Raw genomic sequence first — 23,268 nt, 5'->3', positions numbered from 1 at the left:
CTGAGCCTTATGTCAGAAAATACCAAACAACAGTTCAGCCTTTTCCTGGGCCCAAAGATGTGAAAGTTGGGAAGAGGGGGAAGGAGGGACCTTGCAGCACCTTCCTTTTGAGAAGTTCTGCCTCTCTCTGCTGATGAACTGGTGTTTCTTTAGTTATCAAGTCAGGATAAGGAAGGAAGGAATACTACTTTAATGCTAATTTAAACACTTGTCCCAAGTCCCTGTGGCTCAGATAACACCTTGGCTTTTGCTAGTGCCATTATTGCATATTCACCTTGCTCTAGCGAAATGAGTACAAGGCTGCCCTGGTGGAACTGTGTGCTGCAGCCAGGCTTTGGCGAAGCTCCTAAGATAGTCCCAGGGGTGTAGTGTCAGTGAGCAGCTCTGCTTGTTGAACTGAAAATCAGAGAAACAAGGGATGTGGTAAAAACTTGATGGTTAGAGCTCGTCTTTGGGTAACTGGCCATTAAAAAGAGATTACTGAAGACATAATTACAGTGTTTAAATTCCCCTTTATGGGTGGAGAGCATCATTGCCTATACTTCGGGGGATTACAGATCCTTCTCTCCTGCTGTATTTAGTGTAGGCAAACTCCATTTTAAATTCTTCAGTCCTGACAAGCTAGCCAAGAATTAAAACACTTAGCAGAAGGCTATAATGTAAACTGCTTGCACTCAACTCAAAAAGCAGACCAGCATTCATCTTGGGAATATGTGCGTTGACCCTTGGCTGCTAGTGGTCTTATCTATCTGTGGCAGGCAGCACAGCCTAGCAATGAAGGCAAGTAAGGACTCTTGGACTGACATAGGTGCTCTGCTTCCCCTCAGGTACCCCTGTTCTCCCTTGAGCCCTCCTGCCTCTAAATACAGAGATAGGCTGGTCAAGAAGCAAGGTGAGCGCGGGGCTGGAAGAGCTGTCAGTGTCCTGTAACTCTGCTTCAGCTGATGGTTTTGTCCATGCCTCCCTGAAGGCTAATCTTTTCCGGTGCTCAAAGGATTTAACTGCATCAGTGCAGCAGTTTGGCAGCCAAGGATGAGGGTGTTTATTAGTGCAAAGTGTTGGATCTGGAGATAAAAATTGAAGTTTCTTCCTGCCCCCGAAGCCTGACTCAAACAGCAAGAACTGAGCTGCAGCAGCTCAGAAGGAGTTGATGAAGTTCAGATAGGCATTCAGGAAGCCTGTCGGATCCTCCAGCTGTGGATAGTGGCTAATGTGGTCGTCCAGCACAGACACTGTGGACATGGGAAGCACCTTCCTGTTGGAAGAACGCAGCAAGGCTTAAGCACAGGAACTGCAGCTCAGTCTGCAGCCAAGGAAGAGGACGGTACGCTTGCATAGTTGGGATTCTGCCCATAACATGGTTTTGGGACAAAAAAAGCCTGTAGCAGTTACAGTGGACCACTCTTCCAAGTGCTGGATTTACTTCAGGTTAGTTTGGAGGAGACTACTTCAGTCAACAAATCTTGCCTCTGTCTGATGTGGTTTTAAAATGCATGCTGGATTTCACTGAGACTTGTAACTTTGATGTCTAAAATGGGGAAGCAATTTCCAAATAGCAGAAGGCTCCAACTGAATCACCTGGCTGTGCAGGTTACAGGTGAGAATTAAGAACAGCCTCCGTGAAAAGGGAATGGGTGGAAAAGTCTGAGAAAAAAATCTCCCTCAAAATGAAACCCCAGTTGCATATTCCCGCTTTGTGGCAGTATTGTCTTACTTGTAAAGCTGAAGAAACTCTGGGTGGGGATTCACAGGGTCCAGGGGCCCATAGATTAGGTGCACTGCAAGAGAGCACAGACAGAGCTTTTATACCCAAGCACATCCCTAAGGAGACCTGTTGCAGATACTTTCTCCCCTTGCACGGAGCTTGGGAAGCTTTTGACAGAGCACTGAGCAAACCAGCTGCCGAAAGAGCTCTTGCTTCTCTGCCCTGGGGTCAAGTTGAGCCTCCCAACCTCCTCCTGCAAACAGCAAACCTTTCCTTGAGTAGCTGCAACTTCTCTTGAGCTTGAAAAGCACCTCAGCTTCCCTGGGTCAGCAGCTGGAGAAACTGGAGGCTGTGAAACAGCCTCTAAAGGAAAGTTAAAGTTACCTCTGCTCAGTGGAACAAACTCTTTTTTCCTCTTACCTTAACAAGCTCACAGCTCTCCACTGCAACCCAGCCTTAAACTGGAGCAGGGAGTTTTGTGACGCTTTGTGATGCTACTCCCTGCACAAACCGGATTTGACCCACATCATCTTCATCAGAATAACGAGAGGCTCCAGCGATTAGTGGAAGGAGCCAGCACCAGTGCCTGCAGGCAAGGAGGGCAATTCCCAACATCCTGATCAGTAAATCAAAGAAAACAGATTCCTACTCACATGGGACAGAGGTGGACATCAAAGCGCCAACCCAGCGGTCTCTGTGCTTCTTTCTCTGGTTTATGTACTGCAAAATACTGAAGAGAAACCTGTTGTTACACGGCGGACGGTGCCTCCAGGTGTTGCACAGTCTGGAAATTGCCCTCAGGGCAATGTACACCTGTGCAATGAGACCAAAGTGGAATCTGCATCTCCCACTGGCCACCTCCTTGGGGTGGCAGCAACACAAAATCAGTCTGCTGACCATCCCCAGCTTAGTGACCTGCCTAAAGTGTTGTGGGTTTTTTTTGTTTAGACAGCAAATAAAAGTGCAAATGAGTTTGGGACACTGACTCTGGGTCTTGCCCCTGCCAGTACCATGCCCTAAGGGCAGGGTCCAGTGCAGAGTCCTGCTGGAAGATAATCTAAGTTCATTTATGAAGGGAGAAATAGCCTGCAGTCTGGGGAGAAGGGAGGGTAAGGTTTGAATCCTTCCCAGCTGAGATGGAAGAAAATTTGGGTCCTCTGCTCCCAGTCAAATGCCACTGGGTTGTAAAAGGGGCTGAACCATCACAACCTTTGTGCCAGGCGGTGCAGTAAGTCACAGTGGGCTGCAGGCAACTGGCAAACAAGCCCTGAAAAGTTGGTTACCCCCAAGCCCCCTTAACAGACTCCGTGCTGCTTCGCTTGGGCAGCAGGGCAAAAAGTGGGTTTACAATCAGATCCTACAAAACGTTGGGGCGGAAATCAGTCTGCTGAAAGCCAACGCAGAGGCAGCACCATCTAAGCGCTCCCATGCATGGTTCACGGGCATTGCAGCAGCTCTGAAACCATTTCACTGCCCCACAGAAGAGGAAGAGGAGTCAGTGCTGAACCACTGAGCATGGAGGAATGCAGGAGAAGGTAAGTTGCACTGGTCTGGTCTTACAGTGAAAATGCGAACTGCTAACAGCTCCTCAACCTGTCTTGTCACCCCAGTCAGCAACTTGGGGTGATTCCTTGCTTCAGCACAGCTCTCAGGGGCTGAGGCTCACAATTTAAACATCAGGTTCGAGTCAGTTGAGTTATGAAAAAAGCCTTCCAAGGACGGGAAGCTACACTAAGTAAACATACCGATACTCTGACACACAACATTTTAGGGGCTGGAGATATTTTGGCACTAAGCTTCCCATCACGGCTGCACTGCCGACAAAGGTGATATTGCAAAAATTTGCCACGGCAGGACTTGCCAAGTAGGCAGTGCATCAGCCAGTATATCCATTGCTGGGCTTGGGCAAGTATCCCTCGTTACAAGAGGCAATTAGTGAGCATCCTTGGAGAGGCTGAGCTATTTGGTCCCTACTGTGATTTGTCTGGAGATTGTCCCCAGAGGGAGGAGAGAGGACTTGCTTGCTGGGGGAGAAGGACACACACAGGCCCTGCTCAATGGGGCTACTGAACTCACAGCCACCAGCCTGAGGTCCTTCCAAAAGTCCCAAACTGGAGGAAACCAGGTGTAGCTCCAGTTCTTAGCAAAAACCCATACATTCAAGCCCCTAACTTCCAAAGAAGGAAAAAACCCCACATTGTACATCTCCAGTGTTGTCCTTCTCCCACCGTGTGCAGGCTCAGAACCTCCTGACTCCAGACTTCATTTACCTGCCTTGCATCATCCCAGCAAGAATTACTGCTCCTACATGACATCCCAGCTCTTTTTTGGGGTGCTTTTATGATCCCCAGACCCCAACGTAAGCAGCTGGAGGCTCTGGGGAGCCAGCGTCTAGGGACCTGGCCTAGCTTTGGTAACCTCCGAGCTACTGCATGGCTCTGCCTGCAGATGGAGGGACGTCATGGGCATAAAACTAAGCTCATTCAGCAATTAACAGAGACGTACCTGTCAACAACGAGATTGCCATCGTTGGTCCGCACTGCTGTCCACATATCCCAGTACTCTGCCTGCGAAGGCTGCGTGTAGGGTCCGAAGACTGCCCCAAGCCTGGAAAAAAAGAGTTCAGAGCAGCATGGCAGCAGCCATGTTAGTATACAACTCAAAAACTAGCCGAGCACTTCCAGCTCCCACTGCGAAACACGTGGGGTGCAAGCGCAGCACTGCAAGCTGTCCCCCCAAACGCACCCAGTGTTGGACTTAGTGGCCAGCCTAAAGGGCTTTTTAGAAAAAAAGAGGGTTTGCAACATCTGATAAAAATATATATCTGATTGCACACCATATGCAGAGTGTGGTTAGGGTTTTCATTGCCTCTGTAATGCGCACAAGTCCAATACTCATGGGACAGAAGGATTTCAGCGTACAGTAAAAAGCCATGTGGTTTATTATTAGGCTGAAGTGCTTTGCCAGTCTGGAGAGGGAATGGCCCAGAGGACCAAGGTCATTCAAATCCAGGGGGAAATCTCTCCCGGGACAGTGCCGGGGGTTCTGCTCACCTGCAAAATACCTGCTATGCTAATTCCTACGTTGGCCCCCTCCCCGCTTGGCTCACATGCCCTGTAGGGACTGTATCAAGCAGCACAGAGAACCAACTCACCCTCTGGAGAAGAAAAAGAAGTTCATCAGCCGCGTGATGACGGGGGACAGTAAACCCCCATCCTTGAGGATCTTGGGCAGAAGGAAAAAAGGAGACAGCCCTACTCAGTATCGTACAAATGGGTAAATCCTGCCTCCTTGGAGGGCTTTTTCCCCCAGCTCAGTATTACAGCAGTTTCCCAGCTCAGCCCCAACCCTCGAGATGTACGTGAGCTCTTGGCAGCAAGACATCAGTGCTTCAAGGGGCGATTAGCTGGGACATTCGGATGCGACAAGCTGCATCCTGACAGCCCCTGCTTCTCCTCACCACCTCTAGTGATGCCCATGAGCAGCTCAGGTGCCATTACCAAAGCGGGAGAAGCAGCAGGCATCTGAGCCAGGTAAAACCCCAAACTCACAGTCAGACTTCTGCTTGAGGGGTGATTCAATACAACTAGAGGGGGTAGCAGCTCACCTTCTGGATGAACCGGGGGTAGTGCGTTTCGGGGAAAATCCCTGGAAGGATGTCAGAGAACAGAGTTGTAACGTTACAAGTGTTTTGCTCTGCATCTCCCAGTCTCTCCCCTTTATGGTGCCATGAAAGGTGGCACAGGCAGCCTGAGGACTGACACTCCTGGTTAATTACAGCACCTTAATTGCAATTTGCTTGGGCTTTGGGTGGTGCTTTCCCTCGGGTGATGGAGGCGGGAAGGCCGTCCTGTCCCATGGATCCCCATCCCTCCCAGCCCACCCATCCCACCACGCCAGGCAAACCTTACCGCCATTGGATAAACATAGGCTGTTGATCAAGATGCTTCCAGTTTTATTGTGCTCATACCTGGAGGACAGAAGAGAAGGTGAAATGCCACTAGACCTTCTACAGGCTCCCAGAAGTGACCAACCAGCAGGTCAAATTAACAGTGTCAGATCATCTCTGTTTCCCTGCTGTCCCTGGCTAGATAAGAAGGAGCTCAGGAAGGAAGTTAAACATCATAGCATCTGGGATTTCACGGATGGGAGCCTCAGATCTGCCCACCATGGATGTGCCCTGAGACCTCCTAGCCTTCATTACAGCTGTAGGTACAGGGAAAATGGGGTTGTGCACTAAATCCTTCCATTTATCTGCTGGAGAGCATCTTGGTGGGGACAGTAAAGAGCAGCCAGAGAATCAGTGGTTGCAGTGACCTGTGCAGCAGCTCCTGTGCGACCGTATCTCCATAATCGTGGGACAGAAGATTAATCCTCTGGTGGTGGAGGCCAAGGTGACGCACCAGCCCCTCGACAATGCTGGCTTGCTCGAAGATGGAGTAGCGGTGGGGCCTCTGCAAAGCAAAGCAGGAGAGGAGCTGCAGTGAGAGCCTGACCCACCATGAGCCCACAAACTCCAGAATAAACACCCAAATGGAGGAATATGGGGTGGAAACCAGCAGTTTGCGACCCCAGACAGAGCAGTCGGGATGTCCTGGGCTGGCAGCTACATCAACAAGCCCACGGGAGCACTGCCCATGCCCCAAAGGGGTCAAGCTGTGCTTTGGAGTCATGTCAAACCCAAGTAAAAGCAAGATGGTGGCAGAGCTGATCTCCACCACACACCTTCCCCACCCTTTCTGCTATTGCAATGTCTTATTCCTTTTCCAGATGTAAATGGGAGAAGAAACTGCACTGCAAATGCCAGTTTTCTGGGGATGCTGGCATGGCAGAACAACCTCTGGGCCAAAAGCAACTGCAAAAATCCTCTTCCCAGGCTACTTACAGGCTTGTCACTGAAACCAAATCCTACGAAATCCAGAGCAATCACCCGGTGAAACCGCTGGGTCAGCCCTTCCCAGATCTGGAAAGAGGAGAAATGCATTTAAAAAAAAAAAAAAAAAAGGCTGATGGGAGCAGAGAGAGGAAAAGTCTACGGCAATGCGCAGCTACGGACAGCCACGCTCCCCTCCAGTCCCCCAGATAGCACCTTCCAGCTCTGAGAAAACTACAGGAGGTTGAAATTTCCCAATCAACAGCAAGACCATCTCCCAAAAAAGCCAAGAAATAGTTGTGGGTCTTTTCCTCCTGCTGTGGGCTGGAGTGTGGGAAAGGGTGATGTGAAAAGAGCTTGGGTCCCATGCAAGGTGTCGAGAGAGGAACAGGGCTGATATCCCGGAGCCCAGTGGTATCCCCACAAGAAACTCTTCTGGAGCATCGCCCACCCCAGGCTGACGCACCACCTGTGTCTGTCTGCTCATCCCCAGGAGGGAGAAACTGCGGGGTTTGCTGTCGACATCCAACTCCCCATATGCTCACTCCCCTCACCTTGCACCAGTCGTAGCTAGAGGTTGGGAAGCCATGCAGGAGGACGACGATGTCAGAGCTGCCAACGGCGCCGTATGAATCTGGGAAGGGAACAGAGCACCTCAGGGTCAGCTTTTTTCTCCTCCAATTTTCTCCCCTGTGAGACAGTCATTGCCTTTCGCCCTGCTGGAAGCCCAACCTCTCCCCCTGCTCCCCCAAAACCAAGCATGGGTTTGACTCACACCACAGCTTCCCAGTGCCAGCGTGGCTTCGCAAACCCAGCCAGACGAGCCACTGGGACCACTGGCATCAGCTACTTGATGCAAACCAGGGTTTTACTTAGCACAAATTAATTGCAGCTGCCCCTAAGTTGCTACAGTGGCTAAAAACTGCTACAGCAAAAATGTTTTTCAGCATCTTTTTTCCTTGGTGTGACCCATCAGAGGCTCTTGGGATCCTTCCCCGCCAACAGCAAGGTATTGCCGCTGCTGCACAAAACCCAACCTTGGTGGCTTCACCCAGTTAAAACATTTTGATAACGAACAGCCACACTATTCCTGGATCCATGCGGCGGCTCCCCCTAAAGCCGTTTTGGGAGGGATTTTCCATCTCCCTGCCTGGCCTTGGGGACGTCCCCGGGACCACCAAGGGGAGCAGAGCCCCCAGCTCCACTCCCCACCAGAGACAGATGAGATGTCCCCAGGGCTCGGTGCAGCCCCCATCACCTCTGTAGAAGATGTTCTGGTCCTTGTAGGTGAAGTAGCCTCCGGAGGACCTCCAGGAGAGGAGAGCTGGGGAGAGCTTGGGGGGTGGGATGTGCAGGTAGACGGCGAGGAGGGGTACGCTCAGCAGCCCCACCTGCACCCACCACTCCTTCATCCTGCCGGAGAGAGCAAGGCGCTTGTCTACCGGGATTTACTCCGTAACTCCCACATCCCCCTAACCCACTGCCACATCCCCGTAACTCCCACAGCTCCCTAACCCACCTCCGAGTCCCCAAAACCCCCTGCATCCCCACAACCCAACCCCACGTCCCCATAACCCACCTCCGAGTCCCCCAAACTCCCCACGTCCCCATAACCCACCTCCGAGTCCCCCAAACCCCCCACGTCCCCATAACCCACCTCAAGTCCCCAAAACCCCCCACGTCCCCACACCTTATGCGTCCCTGTGGTGGCAGGTCTGTGACAGAAAGCAGTCTCTGCAGTAAAGGTTAGGGGGTCTGAGGGGGGGGAACGTAGGGCCACTTGGGGGTCTGACGGATGGATGTGGCCCCCCATAAGGGGTCTGAGGGGGAGCGTGGGCCCAATTTGAGGTCTGAGGGAGACATGGGCCCCATTAAGGGTCTGAGGGATGGATGTGGCCCCCCATAAGGGGTCTGAGGGGGAGCGTGGGCCCAATTTGAGGTCTGAGGGATGGATATGGCCCCCCATGAGGGGTCTGAGGGAGGACATGGGCCCCACTGGGGGTCATAAGGGGGGGATGTGGGCCCCATTGGGGGCTTAAGGGGGTGTGTGGCCCCCATCTGAAGGCCATAGCCCCGCCCCACCACCACACCCCTCCATAAGCACCGCCCCACCACAACAAGACCACACCCCCGTCAACAAGCCCCGCCCCTTCAATCCCAGCCCCGCCCCTCAGGGCAGCACTCGTCCCCCCCCCCGGCAGGCCACGCCCCCCCTCCCTGCCGCGCTCCCCCTCCCCTGAGGGGGGGTGTCAGGCCCCGCCCCCCTAGCGGCGGTGGGCGGACCCTCCGCGCCTGGCGGGGCCGCGGGGCGGGGCGGGGGCACCGCGCGCGCCTCACCTGCCTCAGGTGCTTCGGCTGCGCGCCGGCACGGCGCTCCAACGGCGGGGGCGATGGGGGGGGGGGGCAGCTCCCCGCCCCGCGCATGCGCCGCCCGGACGCCCCGCCCTCCCCCGACAAAGCTTCCCGCGCGTCACGGGGCGTGTAACGGCGGCGTCCCCCGTTGCCGGGCGACGAGAGGGCGCTGTCAGCCGCTCTAGCCCCTAGGCGGCGTCTGATTGGCCGCCGGGGCGACGGGCGACCAATCGGACAAGGGGTAATTGCGGGGTGGGACGCCAGAACCGGAGGGCGGGTAGGCAGGCGGGAGTGAGGGAAGACGGAGACGGCGGCGGGTCTGCTGAGGGAAGATGTCGAGCCGGAGGAGCGTCGGGGATCCGGAGGTGGCGTGAGGGGCTCTTCCCTTCGCCGTCAGCCTCCCACCGGCGGGCGGGGAGGCGGGGGGGACTTGGGGGTTCGGGCCGGGGAGCGGCGGCGGCCTCCTCCACCTCCTCCTCTCCTCCTCTCCTGAGGGGGGTTAGCCCTGGGTGGCCCATGGGACGCAGGGTCCCCAGCGGCTGGGGCGTCCCTGGAAGCTGCGGGATGTAGGGACCGATTCGGTGGGGTGTCTTGAGGGTCGGGGGGCTCAGTGGGCCGGTGCAGCTTCCAGAGAGGTAACTGGGGGCGGAGGGGAGGTTTTCTGGGGTCTCCAGAGCCGGGTGAGTGGGCGGGTGGAGAGGGAATGGGAGAGAAGTTCGCCTTTTGAGATTTAAAGCAGCGGTTTAAATCTTGGGGATTTAATATCGAGTTGGAGATTCAGAGGTCTGACCTTCTGCTGGAGAGCAGAGATGTCTGAGAGGATGCCTGTGGTCTCACTCCTCTTTTTGCTCTCTCTCAGAGCTCTTCAAATTGCCTTTTCCATTAATGTTTTTTTGCCTTTAAAATATATATGGCTGTATATTGACTTTCTCTTATCTTTTCCCTTTTAAAACAGTACTTAACCAGGCGCATCCCTCAGAATCCCAGATACCAACATATAAAAACCCGCCTCGATACCGGTAAGTGAAATCATTGTAGGGTAAAAACACCAAACGTGGACGTAGGAGTATACAAAAACATGCTGAATGTCTTAACTGCTTCGTCCAGAGCTCCTTTACCCCAGATGCTATGCAGCTGTGGGTATATGTAAAAGATTTGCGCTCCTGCTGGTTGTGAACAGTCACAGTGACTTCCCCTCTCCATTACAGAGGCTAGAGAGCACTGCCTGTTCCCAGAGGTGGTTGGCAGCCAGGGTCCAGCTAGTCCTTCGGCTGACTTGGCTATTTAGCTCAGCCTTCCTTGCGAGAGAAAAGCATGAGGAGGAAAATCGTGGTGCTCTTGGTTTATGGCTGCCTTGTATTGTCATGGCAAAAGAGGATCTACAACAAACATTTGTGATCATAGTCTGATCTTGCCTTCAGAAAAAAAATGTAAGGCTTAATAGCGCTGAAGAAAATCACTAATAAAACATTAGTAACGAATTGATTGATTTTTTTTTGTTGTTGTTGTTACAGGAAACAGTTTAACAAAATACACTGAGAAGTTGGAAGAGATCAAAAGAAGTAAGTATCTGGAGAGGAGTAGAGTGTAACTTGCAGTGGGTTAGTTCAAAACTGAAAGAGCATGGAGGAGCAGGGGTTGACTCCCAGGCCCTCCATTGCTTGGAAATCTCCACTCCAATGCTTCCCACAGCCGTTTACAGGAATGAACTGTAGAAACAGGCAGGAGTAGGATACAAAGATGGCTCCACCGTGATTCTTTGCTGGGTGCCTTCTGCGTTGTCCTGCGCCTTATTTCTCTGTCTCTTACAGTGCTTCACAGATTTAACTTAAGAAACGAGGCAGACAGGTCTAGGAGTCTTTCCAGATCCTTCTTTGTGCAATTTTTGTTATTGAGTGGACAGCAGGAAGTCTCTGGACTAAGAAAACTAGACTAGACTCATCTGGGAAGACTCAGACTGCACTTCTGAGACTTTATTTCACTTTTAGGTAACAAAATGATTGAACTTGAGATCTCTTACCTTTGTATGATTTTAGCTTACTTAGATTTCTATCAGAATACTCCAGGACAGGAAAAATTGAAGCTCATTCCTGTGCAACTCATTGATTTCACCAGAACTAAACACTGATATTTTGAAGACGTCAGGTTGTTCAGGCTAATGAAAGCCTAACTGTTTTTTACAACAGTCTGTTTTCCCACTGAAAATAAGCTTTATTAGTAAAAATTTTTTAAAAAGACTATGTTTTACTACTTTATTTTCAGCTACTGTCCAGATTATTTTCACATAGAGAGCCAGGAAAGCTATTAAACCCAAAAGCTGCACTTATTGTTGTAAAAGAAAAATCGTCCCCATTAATGAGGATTAATTAGGCTTTTGAATGTTCAGTTTTAGTTCTTAGACCCACTTACTGTGTTCCTCTACAGTGGCAGTGTTCATATTATAAGGAGGTTGCTAAACTGTCACATGAATATATTTGTGCTCGGCTTTGTGCAAAATGGTCCTTTGTTGCTGGTTTTTTTGTTGGTGTTTTTTTTAAAACCATGGGTCTTTGGGTTATATCAAAAGAGAAGTGACCTTGCTTTCCAAAATCCTGTGTTGACTGAGTAAGATTTCAGTGCTTAACACTGGATTGCCATCGCCTTTTATCTATGCTGAAAATCTTGTATGGGTGTAGTTGGTTTTCAATCTCTGCTGTGAATCTGATTTTGTTTCATGTAGGACTTCTTTTGTTTAATCGTGGTTCTGGAGTCCAGTAGAAACTTTCTCATTATATCAGTGCTGAATAGACACCTTGTGTTCCCAGGCAGTTTAGAAACTTCTCCCCCTTGTTTTCTCATGGATAGATGACACCGTTTGGACACAACTTTAAATACCCAGTACAGTCAACTCTCTGTCTCTTGTGTAATGTGAGAGAGTGGGACTTAATACCCTGAGCCCGCTGTGGAATCAGAACATAAGAGAGCTGGAACCACGATGATTTGCCCTTTGGTGGATTGTCTTGAGGAGAGACACCAAGCCTCTTCCTTTTCTCTGGTGTTGCTTCACTCATTTCCGAAGCCCTGAGGAGCACCTCCTTGAATACACAATAATTACAGCTTCAGACCAGGTCACTGAAGCAAAAAATGTCAGAAAATTCGAATGGACCTTCCAGGACAGAACCGGGTATGTCGTGTTGCTTTTGTAGTTGGAAGCAGCACTTCTTCTGAACTTTCAGATAACTGCTGGGAGGCTTTTGGTGTTTCTTGTTGGTAGAAATAATTTTGGGTGATAAAGGCAAGATCTAGGTCAAAAAAGCTTGTTCTGGGATAAATAATCATTGCTCGAGGTGGGCAGAAACCATCCAGCAGCCGTATTGTATGAGCACTGTGACAACAGTTCTGCTTTGTCAGTGTTTATATACATCCAGCGCTTCATAAGCTTTGCTGCTTTTATTAGTCCTTCTAAATTAAGTTTATTTCCTGCTCCTCACATGACTGAGGGCTCTTTTTGTCCATGGCTGGGGAGTTTTAATCATTTGGACATGGGCTACACATGGGTTTCGTCAGGCAGATGAAACGAGCTGTATAAAAGATAATTGTTGCTGTTATTTTTGAGTTAAAGGGAGGCTTTAGCAACCTGAACTTGAGGCTTGAAACCAGGTGGTTTTTCAAGAACTGTGAGGGTCATTTTCAAGTTAATTGACATTCTGAAATCTAGTTTATGCACAGGTCTTGTACTTCAGACCCGTGGTTTGAAATGCATAGTGCACACTGCAGTGCACTGGGATATTTTGGATGGGCTTCTTTTTTCTAAGACAAGTTGCTGAGTAGCAAGTAGGCACATGCTTTGCAGTCTAATAACAATTATATAGGGTAGGACGTTGAATTTGGGAACTCTGCTTGCTCTGAATGCTGAAAATTAATTGGCCTACCTCTCCAGGAAGCATATTTAAGAGGGAAGGGGTAGGAATAAAAAAAACCCCAGAGATGAAAACTCACAATTTCTATTTTTGCGTCTGTCCTGCAACCGTAATGTGCCCACAGGCTGTGTACGCAGAGAATCTTGTCCAAGTAGAACATCTGTCAGGAAGCACATGATCACCGCTTGTATTGGGAAGACATCTCGGCCTCCAGCGTTCGCATAGCTCCTTCTCTAAACACATGTCAGCTTGAGAGTTTCCATAAGCTAATTTTGCGGTAATTTTTTGTGTGATGGTTACAGGAGTATGGATTGGAGCCCTTCCCCCTTCTCCCCATCTTCCCTTGCTTAAGCTAATGGAGCATTCAGCAGATGGTTTCAGAGGATTTAGAATTGCTTAACTGGCTGGATTTGCTAAAGGTCCTGTAGTCCATTGTTAGCCCTCTTAGCTGAACAGCTGGAGAGAGACCAGTTTGGAATATCCTCCAGTAGTTACTAGAATTGTTAGAAAAATGCAAATGATTTTTTTTTTTTTTTTTTTTAAATAAAAATCTGCTACCTCAGAGGTGGAGCCTAGTAAGGGAGGAGGAGGAAAAGAAAGGAGGAGCAATTTTATTTTTTGAGGGAGCTTAGATTCATTAGAGCATGGCTTCAAGAGCTGCATACAGAACTCTGTTACGGCTGCAGTGCCCGACATGGGAGGAATTTTGTTCATCTTCTTTGCCTTTCCCTGCCAGTGCAGGATTGACTGTTTTGGGGGGGGGGGGGGGGCCCTTTTTCTTCCCTCCTCTGCTATCTTCTTTCTAGCTGTAAATTTCCCAAAGGACGAGGCTTTCATTACTTCCCATGGGAAGCTATTTCATATCAAGATGTTCCTACTGATACTCGTCTCAGCTTCTCTCTCCTACTACATACACCCTTTTGTTTCACACTAGAAGGCTTCTCTCTTCCTCGTGTTTACACATCTTGAGTATCTGTATGCAATCAGACTTCCATCCTTGTCATCACTTACTTAGCACTGTTAATCTCTGCTCTGGTTGTTTGCCAGTCGTTCCAACAGAATGCTCAGTTTTCTTGCTACCTAAGCTTTGTCTTCAGGCTTAAGAGTCAATTAGTCCAGTTTCTCCATAGGAATTATGTGTGCTTCAAGCTGGTATCTACACCGATCTGCTGTTTGGTTTTCTGCCTTAAACGGCTTCTGTCAGTTATCCATTCCTTTAGATATCCGTATCAGCAAATTGTAGGAATCGGAATTTAATTGTCACATAAAGTAAGAAAACCTGGAGCATTTTAATCGGTACGATTAAACATACATGTTTAGCTTAGTATTTGAAAAGACACAGTCTGAGATACAGTGCCGCTATGCTCTGATTCTGCTCTAACTTTCACAAATTAAAAATTCAGGTAAATTAAATCTTTGGTTTAAGAGGCTTTGCGACCGTAGAGGGCTTCAGAAGAACAGCAGGCAAGGTGATAAACTCATGAAACTGCTTCTTTCCCCCAGCAAGAACAGAAAACACAAAGTAATACACATTTGAGTCTAAAAGCAACTAAATCTGCTTTCTCCCCTTCAATCATATCTGGACAAGATCTCTCTTTATAACTGGTATTACTTTTCACAAAGTCTTCAGGCTTGCTGCTCTGATCCTTCAGCGCAAGCTTAGCGCCCAGAAATCCTGCCTTGTTGGAGAAGAGAGTCTATGAGAATAGCTGGGACTAAGCCCATTACCTGGCATTTGCAAAAGCTGGGAATTAACTGAAAATTTACATTGTCCTCTTCTGTTTTGTTTTTGAAGATTACAGATATAAAAAGGATGAGCTGTTTAAAAGACTGAAAGTGACTACTTTTGCCCAGTTGGTATGTATAGTTCCCTCTCTAGCCTCTGAAAGTTGTTATCATTTATGAACAGCGTTTTTGCTTTGTCTAAATCTTCCTATGTAGTTATGTAGCCTTAGTGTGTAATTCTTCTGTATTGGCTTCTTCCTGCCCTCATAGATTTCCCTTAATAAAAGCAAAACGATCCAATTTTTTCAGAGTACTCAAATGCATTTAGTTGCAAATTGAAATTTGTGGTCACTGTGTCTTTGAAATTTGTTCCCTATTTTTTGTCCATTAACTTAAGAGGATCTTTGAGCCTCTTACAAAAGAAAAGGGCTATGTAAAGTAGCATTCAAATCTGATCTCATAGAGCTTTGTGTCAAGCAGTCACAGCCTGAAGCCCTCCTTAATAGCAGGTTTAATTGCAGAAGGTGGGAAGGTTGTGACTTCAAGGCTTTCTGCATAGGTTTTTACTTAAAAGTAATGAATCAAAATATTAACAAATGGAAAATTTGTCCAGTAGATAGAGCTGTGTGTTGCTTACATGTTAGTTCAAGAAAACTAGTAAAAACTAGAAAAAGACAAGCTGTCTTCAAAGGAGAGAAGGAAAGGGAAAGTTAAACTTGCAGATACTGAAGGAGTGGGTTTGTGCAAACTCATATCTTCAGTTTGCCTGGATGGTTAAGACCAATCCTGTAACTCTTACTGGTCTAATTAACTGATTTAGTATGTGAATATCTCAGGTCTGCTCTCGCAAACCAATTAACCATGTGTGATTTTAGCCAGTGTAGTGTATGCTCTGAAATGTTTCAGTTGCAGCCAGTGACTGAACTTCATAAATAGAAAACATTCTCGTATTTGATATTGCTACTACCACATATCTGGCTTTTCTTTATTCTAAGGTTGAGTGTTTTTTGGGTTTGGGTTTTTTTTTGCTACAACTTTTGTTTAATAAAAGGACACACTTGCAGTAGAAGTTGCATTGACTTAAATGTGTTTTGGCTGGAGGATTGTTTTTCCTTAAGCTGATCCCTGCTGTCTTTCATTGACACCGCTGCATGCGTATCAAGATATCATTGCTTGCTTTTGTTTCCTGCAGGTCATCCAGGTTGCCTCTCTATCTGATGAAACCTTAGAAGTGACAAATGAGGAGATCCACAAGCTGGAAGGTAACAATATTTATTGTAAGCACAAAGAGAGAGAGCTGTAGAACACTGTCATATGGTGAACTGTGTCCTGACAGACATAGCTGACTATTCAGCAAGTCAGGAGGAAAAAATAAATTAACCTGTGGCCTGCAGCCATTCCACTTTGGGAACAGAAACACTTCTAAAACAGAAAGTCTTGCAAATAAAAAAGGCCTTGTTCTGCCAAGTTTATTGTAGTAACTCATTAGATATCATGCATCAAGAATTACATTTTTATTGAATTCTTAAAATGAGATCTTGAGCCCTTAAAAATCATATGGCACTTTTTGTTATTTTTAATATGAGGCTCTCAGTAAGTTATCCTTATAAGAGGATGAGGATAAGGCTGTCTTTAAGAGACACACTTTCTTCTAAGAATAGAAACTGTGCTTAAAACCTGCTTATTTCCTGCAGCATTTTAACTCTTTGTACCCTGTTCTCTCCCCAAGATGGTGATTCTGCTGCTCCAGACGCAGATGCTGAAGGCACAGCAGGGACAAATGGGAAAGGAGGCCCCGATGGGACACCTAGTCCGGTCCTGTTCATAAACAACACAGGAGCTGGGGAATCCTATCGGTCCACATTGCAGAGGTGCCTGATAATAATACATAATTTTCTTCCTGTCTTAGCAAATAATTATTTTTATCCAGCTAGTTATTTTAAATTGCTACTAAGTGGATTTATGTTGTATTTCTTATTAAAGCCTGATTTTGCAGGTCCGGGGATATGAGTGAGAGAGAGGGTTAGCAGGTTTTCCTGTCTGAATGAGTTTGGTTTGAGCCTGTAACCCAACACTGTTGCCACCTGATGATTGTCTAAACAGCTGACAAGGAAATATGTTTGTGGGATTTGATCCAGGTCCCTGGGTTCGAGAATCCATGTTATAAACTGCTCTGGTAAACTCCGTAATGTGCCTTCCTGATGATCTTAACAGATTGTCCTGTAATTGAGAATAAGAGTCCAGTTTCCTAACCCAATACATCACTAGTCAAGGTCAGAGATCCCAGGAAGACACTGTAAGAGGAAGCTTTGTATCAGCCCTTCCCTTGCTCTACCTGTGCAAATGTTAACAGAAGAGTTGAGACATTAGCCTGACAGGCTTGGTGGTTGTGTATCAAAGCCATCAATTTAGTGACCACTAAGGGTATCTGGAGGTTTCTGTTCATGTCCTGTATCCAATCTAGTGATGAAATTGGAAACCTCTGCATAGCACTGCTAGTAGATGACTGACAGTTATTTAGTGTGTCTGACTTGCTGAGATCTTCATTTTGGCAGCTTCTGAGAATTATTCTCCCTCACCTCAAAGTCACTTACAACATAAAACACCTGGACTTGACTGATCCAGAAGAGTACGGTATATTCACATAGCAGGGCTGTACTTTGTTTATTTTTTTATACTGATAAAAATAAAATCAGTCTCTTATGATGTACTGGAAAGCCTGAAATAGAATCTCTCCATTTTTAAGTGGTGTCTGGCTGTACTGGCATGTAAATGGGCTGTTGGAACAGTTGATGGAAAAGCACTCTGACCTGGTGAAGAAGTATGGAAGTGTTCAGAGTGAGAGCTTGCACCATAACCTCCTCTTTCCTCTTGTAGTGTGATAAGTGGTGTTGGTGAACTGGATATAGAAAAGGACACTCCAAAGAAAGCGGATGCTCAGGCTAAAGACCTGCCTTATCCTGACTGCCCCTTCCTACTTTTGGATGTACGAGACCGAGATGCATATGACCAATGTCACATTGTTGGAGGTGAGGAGGCTAGAATCCCACAGCAGTCTAGCGTCAGTTGGTATCATATGTTCCGCTCATTGTGTCATATTCTGGCTGGCTTCATTTTTTCCCCAAAGGTAGACATCACTTGGGTGTAGAATGCTCTCGGCACCCATCCAGTACACCCATCTTCCCTGGAAAGGGATGAGGGGACCGAGCTGATGTTAATCCCTTATTCAGTGGGTTTTCAAGTCTGTTCACTCTAAGAAGCCTGCATGAGTTGTATTCCAGGTTGTGTGATGGTTGGTGTTCAGCTGCTGTATAATTTTTTTCTGTTTCTTTTTGCCTCCTCTGCAGCTTACTCTTATCCTATTGCAACACTGTCTAGAACCATGAACCCGTATACAAATAGTATTCTGGAATATGTATCCTTTACATATAAAGTGCTGGAATTAAAAAAAAGGGAAATTGAGGGGATGTTGGTGGGTGCTTCCAAAGACAATGGGAGCTATAGCAGTTGCTGTGAACAGGACAATGCTTAACCAACAAAATCTGGGGATTTCAAGGAGGGTGGGAGGGCAAGTCCTTTACACTGTCTGTGATTACCTGGTGTGGCTCTGCTGCCACCATCAGATGCTGGACTTTAGTTCCTCATGGCTGTTACACGTCTTAACTCCAATGGGAGCGAGCCGCCTGACTTTGGCATTTCTTGGGATTTTGGCTGCTGGAAGGCAAAGCTATACTACTTGGGCACCTGTCCCCTGCTGTTGCTGGAGTGCTGGGCTTCTTGAGGGATGCATTGGTCAAATCCTTTGGCTTCCTCTTAGCGCCTTGATAGGGATTGGCTTTTCTCTGGAGGACAGAAAGAGGATTATTAGCTAGGATTAAGCTGATAATTTCCTGGGTTGTTAGCTTGTGAGGGCTGCAGGGGAGAGGGGAGGCTATAAATTAAGGTGCTTCGTGCTATTGCCTGTTACTAACCAGTCTTCAGAACAGTGGTGGATGCTTGCTGCAGGGGCTGTACTCCACTGGGGATTAGGCTGTGTCTCTCCAGCACCTGGCAAGCCCCAGCTACTGAGAAATCAGTTTTAAAGCACTGGTGAAGGGAAGGCATTCCTGTCTGGTACTCACAAATCAAGAAGGGAGTGTCACAGTTGCCAGTCCCATTTGTTTGTCCCCCTTCTTTCTAAAAGATATTAACGATCACCTTAAACTTACAAATTAATCCTTAGCTCTTTTACCTATCAGAAAAACGCACACGGAAAAATTATCATCTTGTATGACAATGATGAGAGGTTAGCCAGCCAGGCTGCGACAACCATGTGTGAGAGGGGCTTTGAGAACTTGTTTATGTTATCTGGAGGTAAGTGGGGATGGGCAGGACTCCCTGAGATCTTGAGTGGGTGAATTGAGAGCAGAGAGCAAGGGTTGCGTGAGCTGGAAATTGAAAAGAGCTAGATATTCAGCTCTGTTGAGTGTTTTATTTGTGACTGGTAAAATCACTGATCCCATCTTAGCTGGTGGTCACTGATAACGTGATCTGTTATGTCTGCAGGCCTGAAGGTCCTTGCCCAGAAGATCCCAGAAGGTCTGGTCACCGGCTCGCTCCCCATGTCCTGCCAGCTGGCAGCTCCCCCTGGATCTGCCCGAAAAAAGACCTCTCCCAAAATGCCACCTGCACTTGCTGAGAACAAATGGAGATTTTCTGCAGATGATCTAAAAAAAATAAAGTACTACCTAGAAGAGGAGCACATTCCTTCAGATACTGCCAGTAAGAGTCCAGGACAAATGCTGCAGCTGCTTTCTGTAGCTCTTGAGCCTGCCCTGCAGCAGTCCTCTGCTTTGCTGTATTCTCTCCATGAGATTGCTGGGAGAGGAAGAATTTTTTTCCAAACTGACTGAGAATATCCACCAAAACCTGTGCTATGCCAATGCCAGAGAACTTGAATCTTACATAGCTACACAATGGCAAAATCCTGGGCCTGCTGAGGGTGGGCATATACTGTTCTGCCCACTATATTTAAATATCTTTAGGTTTTACTGGTGATTAGTAGGTTCTTCAAATTCTTAGGCCTGCACAGCTAGATAGAGACTTCCCAGAACCCTGCACTGAATTATTCATGGGCCTATATGTTTACAGGGAGAGCTGGAGAGCTAGTGATGGGCAACAGATCATTTGTGTGTCCTTGTGCTCCATCACACACACAACTTCTGATCTTTGGGGTTTTTTTTCCACAGGCCGGCTTAGCCATGGTTCTTCAGGCCACAATTCCAAGGTGACAACTGTGAGGAGCAGCCCCAGTCTCCCCAGCACCGCTGGCAACATGGCACCCCTCACCGCCCGCTCACTCAGCAGGAGCAGCCTCCAGAACAGGCCATGGAAATAAGCAGCAGTGTCTTCTTCCACTGAATAAATGAATGTCCAGGTTCTGGGAACCCTGAGCAGTGCAGCCTGTTTGTCATTTTAGGAATCCGCAGAGAAAAGCAGCGGTGGTGTATAAATGGCAGCTCGGGTAAGGCTGGGGGAGGTGGAACGTTTGATGTTTCATAGAAGCAGGAACAGTATCACTTTGGCAAGGCTGACCTTTAGGTGCAGTGTCGGGACAGAATTGATATAACTGATTTTGTAGGGGAGGGAGGAAACTGGTAGTAAAGCCTGTGACCAGTAGAAACGGTTCTGTGAAGCTTGTAGTTCGGATGAATGAATTTGTGTCTGTAACATACTCCTTCTGTGCTGTGCCTGTGCAAACAGAAGAACACATGTGAAGGTAAACAGGCCAGAAATCATCTGTGAGCAAAAACTTTGGTGTTTTATAGCAGAGATACAGATATTCAGCAACTTGCCAAAACATTGGAGAGAGGATTCCGTAAGTGTTTGGGGGTTTTTAAATTTATGCTAATGATCAGAAGTATTTGTAATAAAGTTGGTTTTTTAAATAATGCCCAGCATGGCACTGTAACCTGACAGTTGTGTTTACCCATGGACAGTTCGTGATACAGTTCTGTATTTTTAAAGGTGAGCTGGAGAAGAAAATAACTGTTTTCTGTCTTTTCTCCCTTATTGTCTGGAATGTTTAGCTTCTAACTGCTTTTTCTGCTTTGTTCCTTGCCATGGTTACAGAGAGCTACTGTGTGGTGGTTTTGGTTCTAAATGAGAGTAAGTCTGCCAGATGTGCTGGTTTTTAGCTGACAAGTCTTAGGGCAAAATCATCTGCTGTGCTCCTCCTTTTGGTGTGTAGGCAGAATGTCTCCTTAGTTCCACCGTGCGCTGGTAGCTTGCTCCTTTTCTGACCTGCCAGAACAGGTTGCTCGTCACTGGAACTGCAGAAAACTACGGCGTACATGGAGGAGCCAGTCACCCTTCTGCTGACAAGGCTGACTTCCCTAACCTCTTACAGGCAGCTGTGGGTCGAGGTTAGGAGGCAGAACGTAATTTTGCTTTGTAAAATGCTTTTGTGATACTTGGAGGCAAACTGTATTCTTCAGTGGAGCAGCAAAGAGCTTTGCAGTTCCAGGGCCTGAATAGAGGCTGGAAATTTATTCCCAGTTACACCCTTGCTAGTGTTTTTGGCGTAGCTTCTTTAAGGTTAGGGTGGCTGAAGGGAAATTTTCTTCTGCCCTCTCACCAGGATCCCTAAAACACCTAGCAGGGACGATGAATCTGGCATGAACAGGGCATGAAGACTTCATAGAAAATGAGTATCACAGCTTTCATCAAATCAAACTGACTGGCTGCTTCCACCATACCAGTATTGGTTGAGTGACCAGGAAATCATCTGAAACTACCCAGTGACAAAGCTGAGTTGCCTACTAGAGACATTTTAGGTGGTTACAGAGAGATCCTGCTCTCTAGCCTTTATCTACAGGATTGCTCAGCTTGGTCCAGCTTTGGCTTCCTGGTCTTGTGGGTTTTGTGCATGGCTTTTGGGGTTTCGGGGCGGGGGGGTTGTCCCTTTTTAAAGTAGACAAGTAATCTTCAACAGATCCCAAAATTCACTGCTGGTGCAGATCATCAGGGGATAATTCTGGTGAAAGGGCAAGGCTAGAGAAATTGCACATAACTTCTAGTTTGGCAGTTTAAGACTCAACATCCCTGAGCACATTTATCATGTTTATTGTGTCTCCATGAGTCTTAAATCAGAGAAGTGCTGATACAGGAACTGGCAGTCTCATTCTGGTGAGAGCCATAACCTCAGTCCTCTCCAGAGAAGAGTGAGGTGATCAGCACAAACCTCTGATGCTGTTTTGGGATCCCCAGAGGGAGAATAAGGGGAGAAATCGAGGGTCATAGGGCAGAGCTAGCATTTAAAAATGTACTGAACAAAGTACTTCAAAGAGCTGAATGTCCCTGTATGTTCAAATATGCGTCTATATTTTTATACGTAACAAAATCTGATTGCAGGGAGGTAACTTAAAGCTGCTAGCTTCCCAAAGAAGTCCTTGGATGCTTTCAGTTGTACAAACCAGCTCTAATTTGTACTAACTGTCCTTCCAATCCATCCACTAACGATCACACATGTCCTGGGTTTCCATTGGGAGTGTGTGTGTGTGTGTGTAAGTGTGTACTGTAAGAGTCGGGCTGGTCAGGTGTGAAGATAAAAATACTAATAGGTCTGGTTGTGTCTTATTTCAGCCCATCCATAGGAAGCTGGATGCATCTTACCATCTTACTAACTGCTCTACTTTCTTACCTTCCTACTTGATCACGCTTCTGGAAGCCACCTTCTTGTTTTAGTTGTAGGCGTATTTATTTTGAACAAAGTAGCTTGTCCTCCTAGGTCAGACTGGTTGGCTTTCCATGGAACGGTTGTGTTGCTTTTTGAGAGAAAAGTGTTTACTTAATGGTCTGAGCCCAAAGCAGGAGCTGCAGGGACCTGGTTCTTGTCCGCACTCTTCTTCACTCGCAGCCTTGGGAAGCTGGCTGACCTCTTGGGGCTTTAGTTACTGAGTGGCGATGCTTTTAGGTGGCCTAATAAAATAACTAAAAGTTAAATAAAGCTTTCAAAGGAGTTTGGTATTGAAGCATTGCAGGAATACCGCATTTAGCTTTGAACGTTGGGGTATAACGTGGCTCATGCTGCTGCATAGTCTGATCTTGATGTCCTGAGTCCGCTACTCCTTTCTGTACAGCACCTCTATTTTTATGTCATCGTGAAATAAAAACATTGAATGAAGCAGTATGTCCTGCATAATTCAGTTGGTAGCTTGCCTAGGCCGGTTGCCTGAAAAATGATACTACCTGATTGATTTAGCTGAATGTGCGCAAAAGAGGTAAGAGCCATTTATTATGTGCTTGAAAGACAGGGACCAGTACAGCATGCCGGGTTGCACCGCCGTGCGAGTAGGAGGTATTTCAGCTCTGTGAGCACTTGGAAGTGTATAAAATGCATTTGTCTGAAAATGGAAATGAGAACAGGGATCATGTGCGTCTGCTTATGTCTTGATTTTGCTATCCAGCTGTGAGAGACAGATCTGAAATCCCTGGCTACTCTACTCTGGGCTGCATGAAAACATCCTTCTGAAACAGGTGAACAAAACTAGTCCGAACTGTTTGAGGTCCTCCAAATTCAGGGCGTCAAAAGAAGAACTGAATGTACTTTCCTGTCTTGATGGATTTATGTGGTTTTGGACTCTCGACTTTGTATTGTTTGGAAGATAGAGTCAAACTCTATAGAGTCTGGGAGTTTTAATTGTTTAATTTAATAAAAAGTAAATTATAACATA

At 47.2% G+C, this 23,268-nt stretch overlaps 3 protein-coding genes across 7 annotated transcripts in view; 2 read left to right on the top strand and 1 right to left on the bottom strand.

Moving 5' to 3' along the window:
- Positions 1-1,044, top strand: part of COPG2 (COPI coat complex subunit gamma 2) — a 23,590-nt gene extending 22,546 nt beyond the window's left edge. Inside the window, exon 25 of one of the 2 annotated variants that reach the window (XR_007507640.1) lies at positions 971-1,044. The gene's annotated coding sequence lies outside the window, so the exon portion shown is untranslated. Of the gene's footprint in view, positions 1-827; positions 898-970 lie in introns of those variants that run through there. The other variant, XR_007507639.1, reaches the window with a different exon arrangement.
- On the bottom strand, positions 1-9,103 carry MEST (mesoderm specific transcript). 2 transcript variants are annotated; one of them, XM_049813772.1, is made up of 13 exons: positions 8,916-9,103; positions 8,269-8,312; positions 7,837-7,991; positions 7,133-7,212; positions 6,591-6,668; positions 6,023-6,159; positions 5,617-5,675; positions 5,313-5,353; positions 4,860-4,930; positions 4,211-4,312; positions 2,359-2,435; positions 1,715-1,778; positions 1-1,255 (listed from the first exon to the last, which is right to left on the bottom strand). In XM_049813772.1, the coding sequence occupies exons 1-13, from the start codon at positions 9,000-9,002 to the stop codon at positions 1,138-1,140; spliced, it is 1,113 nt and encodes a 370-aa protein (XP_049669729.1). In that variant the 5' UTR covers positions 9,003-9,103; the 3' UTR covers positions 1-1,137. The 2 variants fall into 2 exon arrangements, with proteins under 2 accessions (XP_049669729.1, XP_049669730.1); XM_049813773.1 differs by lacking the exon at positions 8,269-8,312 and having other exon boundaries at positions 8,916-9,007.
- Positions 2,614-23,268, top strand: CEP41 (centrosomal protein 41). 3 transcript variants are annotated; one of them, XM_049813770.1, is made up of 11 exons: positions 2,614-3,240; positions 9,886-9,949; positions 10,445-10,492; positions 14,625-14,686; positions 15,747-15,816; positions 16,284-16,425; positions 17,432-17,583; positions 17,902-17,969; positions 18,793-18,907; positions 19,100-19,315; positions 19,783-23,268. In XM_049813770.1, the coding sequence occupies exons 1-11, from the start codon at positions 3,229-3,231 to the stop codon at positions 19,929-19,931; spliced, it is 1,098 nt and encodes a 365-aa protein (XP_049669727.1). In that variant the 5' UTR covers positions 2,614-3,228; the 3' UTR covers positions 19,932-23,268. The 3 variants fall into 3 exon arrangements, with proteins under 3 accessions (XP_049669727.1, XP_049669726.1, XP_049669728.1); XM_049813769.1 differs by lacking the exon at positions 2,614-3,240 and adding an exon at positions 9,198-9,295; XM_049813771.1 differs by lacking the exons at positions 2,614-3,240; positions 9,886-9,949; positions 10,445-10,492 and adding an exon at positions 11,796-12,093.

Source organism: Accipiter gentilis, chromosome 11 (assembly GCF_929443795.1).
Source record: "Accipiter gentilis chromosome 11, bAccGen1.1, whole genome shotgun sequence".
In the NCBI taxonomy this organism is placed as follows: Eukaryota; Metazoa; Chordata; class Aves; order Accipitriformes; family Accipitridae; genus Astur; species Astur gentilis.
The sequence above is the reverse complement of the archived record's forward strand: the minus strand, read 5'-3'. Positions and strand labels throughout refer to the sequence as shown.

What these genes read in the sequence shown, in the direction of transcription:
- CEP41 (XM_049813769.1), top strand. Translation starts at nt 9,263, where the DNA reads ATGTCGAGCCGGAGGAGCGTCGGGGATCCGGAG. An exon ending in AAAAACCCGCCTCGATACCG is followed by an intron (nt 9,950 to 10,444) that starts GTAAGTGAAATC and finishes TTGTTGTTACAG; the next exon opens with GAAACAGTTTAACAAAATAC. An exon ending in TGACTACTTTTGCCCAGTTG is followed by an intron (nt 14,687 to 15,746) that starts GTATGTATAGTT and finishes TGTTTCCTGCAG; the next exon opens with GTCATCCAGGTTGCCTCTCT.
- MEST (XM_049813772.1), bottom strand. Translation starts at nt 9,002, where the DNA reads ATGCGCGGGGCGGGGAGCTGCCCCCCCCCCCCATCGCCCCCGCCGTTG. An exon ending in CTAGCTACGACTGGTGCAAG is followed by an intron (nt 6,669 to 7,132) that starts GTGAGGGGAGTG and finishes TCCTCTTTCCAG; the next exon opens with ATCTGGGAAGGGCTGACCCA. An exon ending in GGCAATCTCGTTGTTGACAG is followed by an intron (nt 2,436 to 4,210) that starts GTACGTCTCTGT and finishes GTTTCTCTTCAG; the next exon opens with TATTTTGCAGTACATAAACC.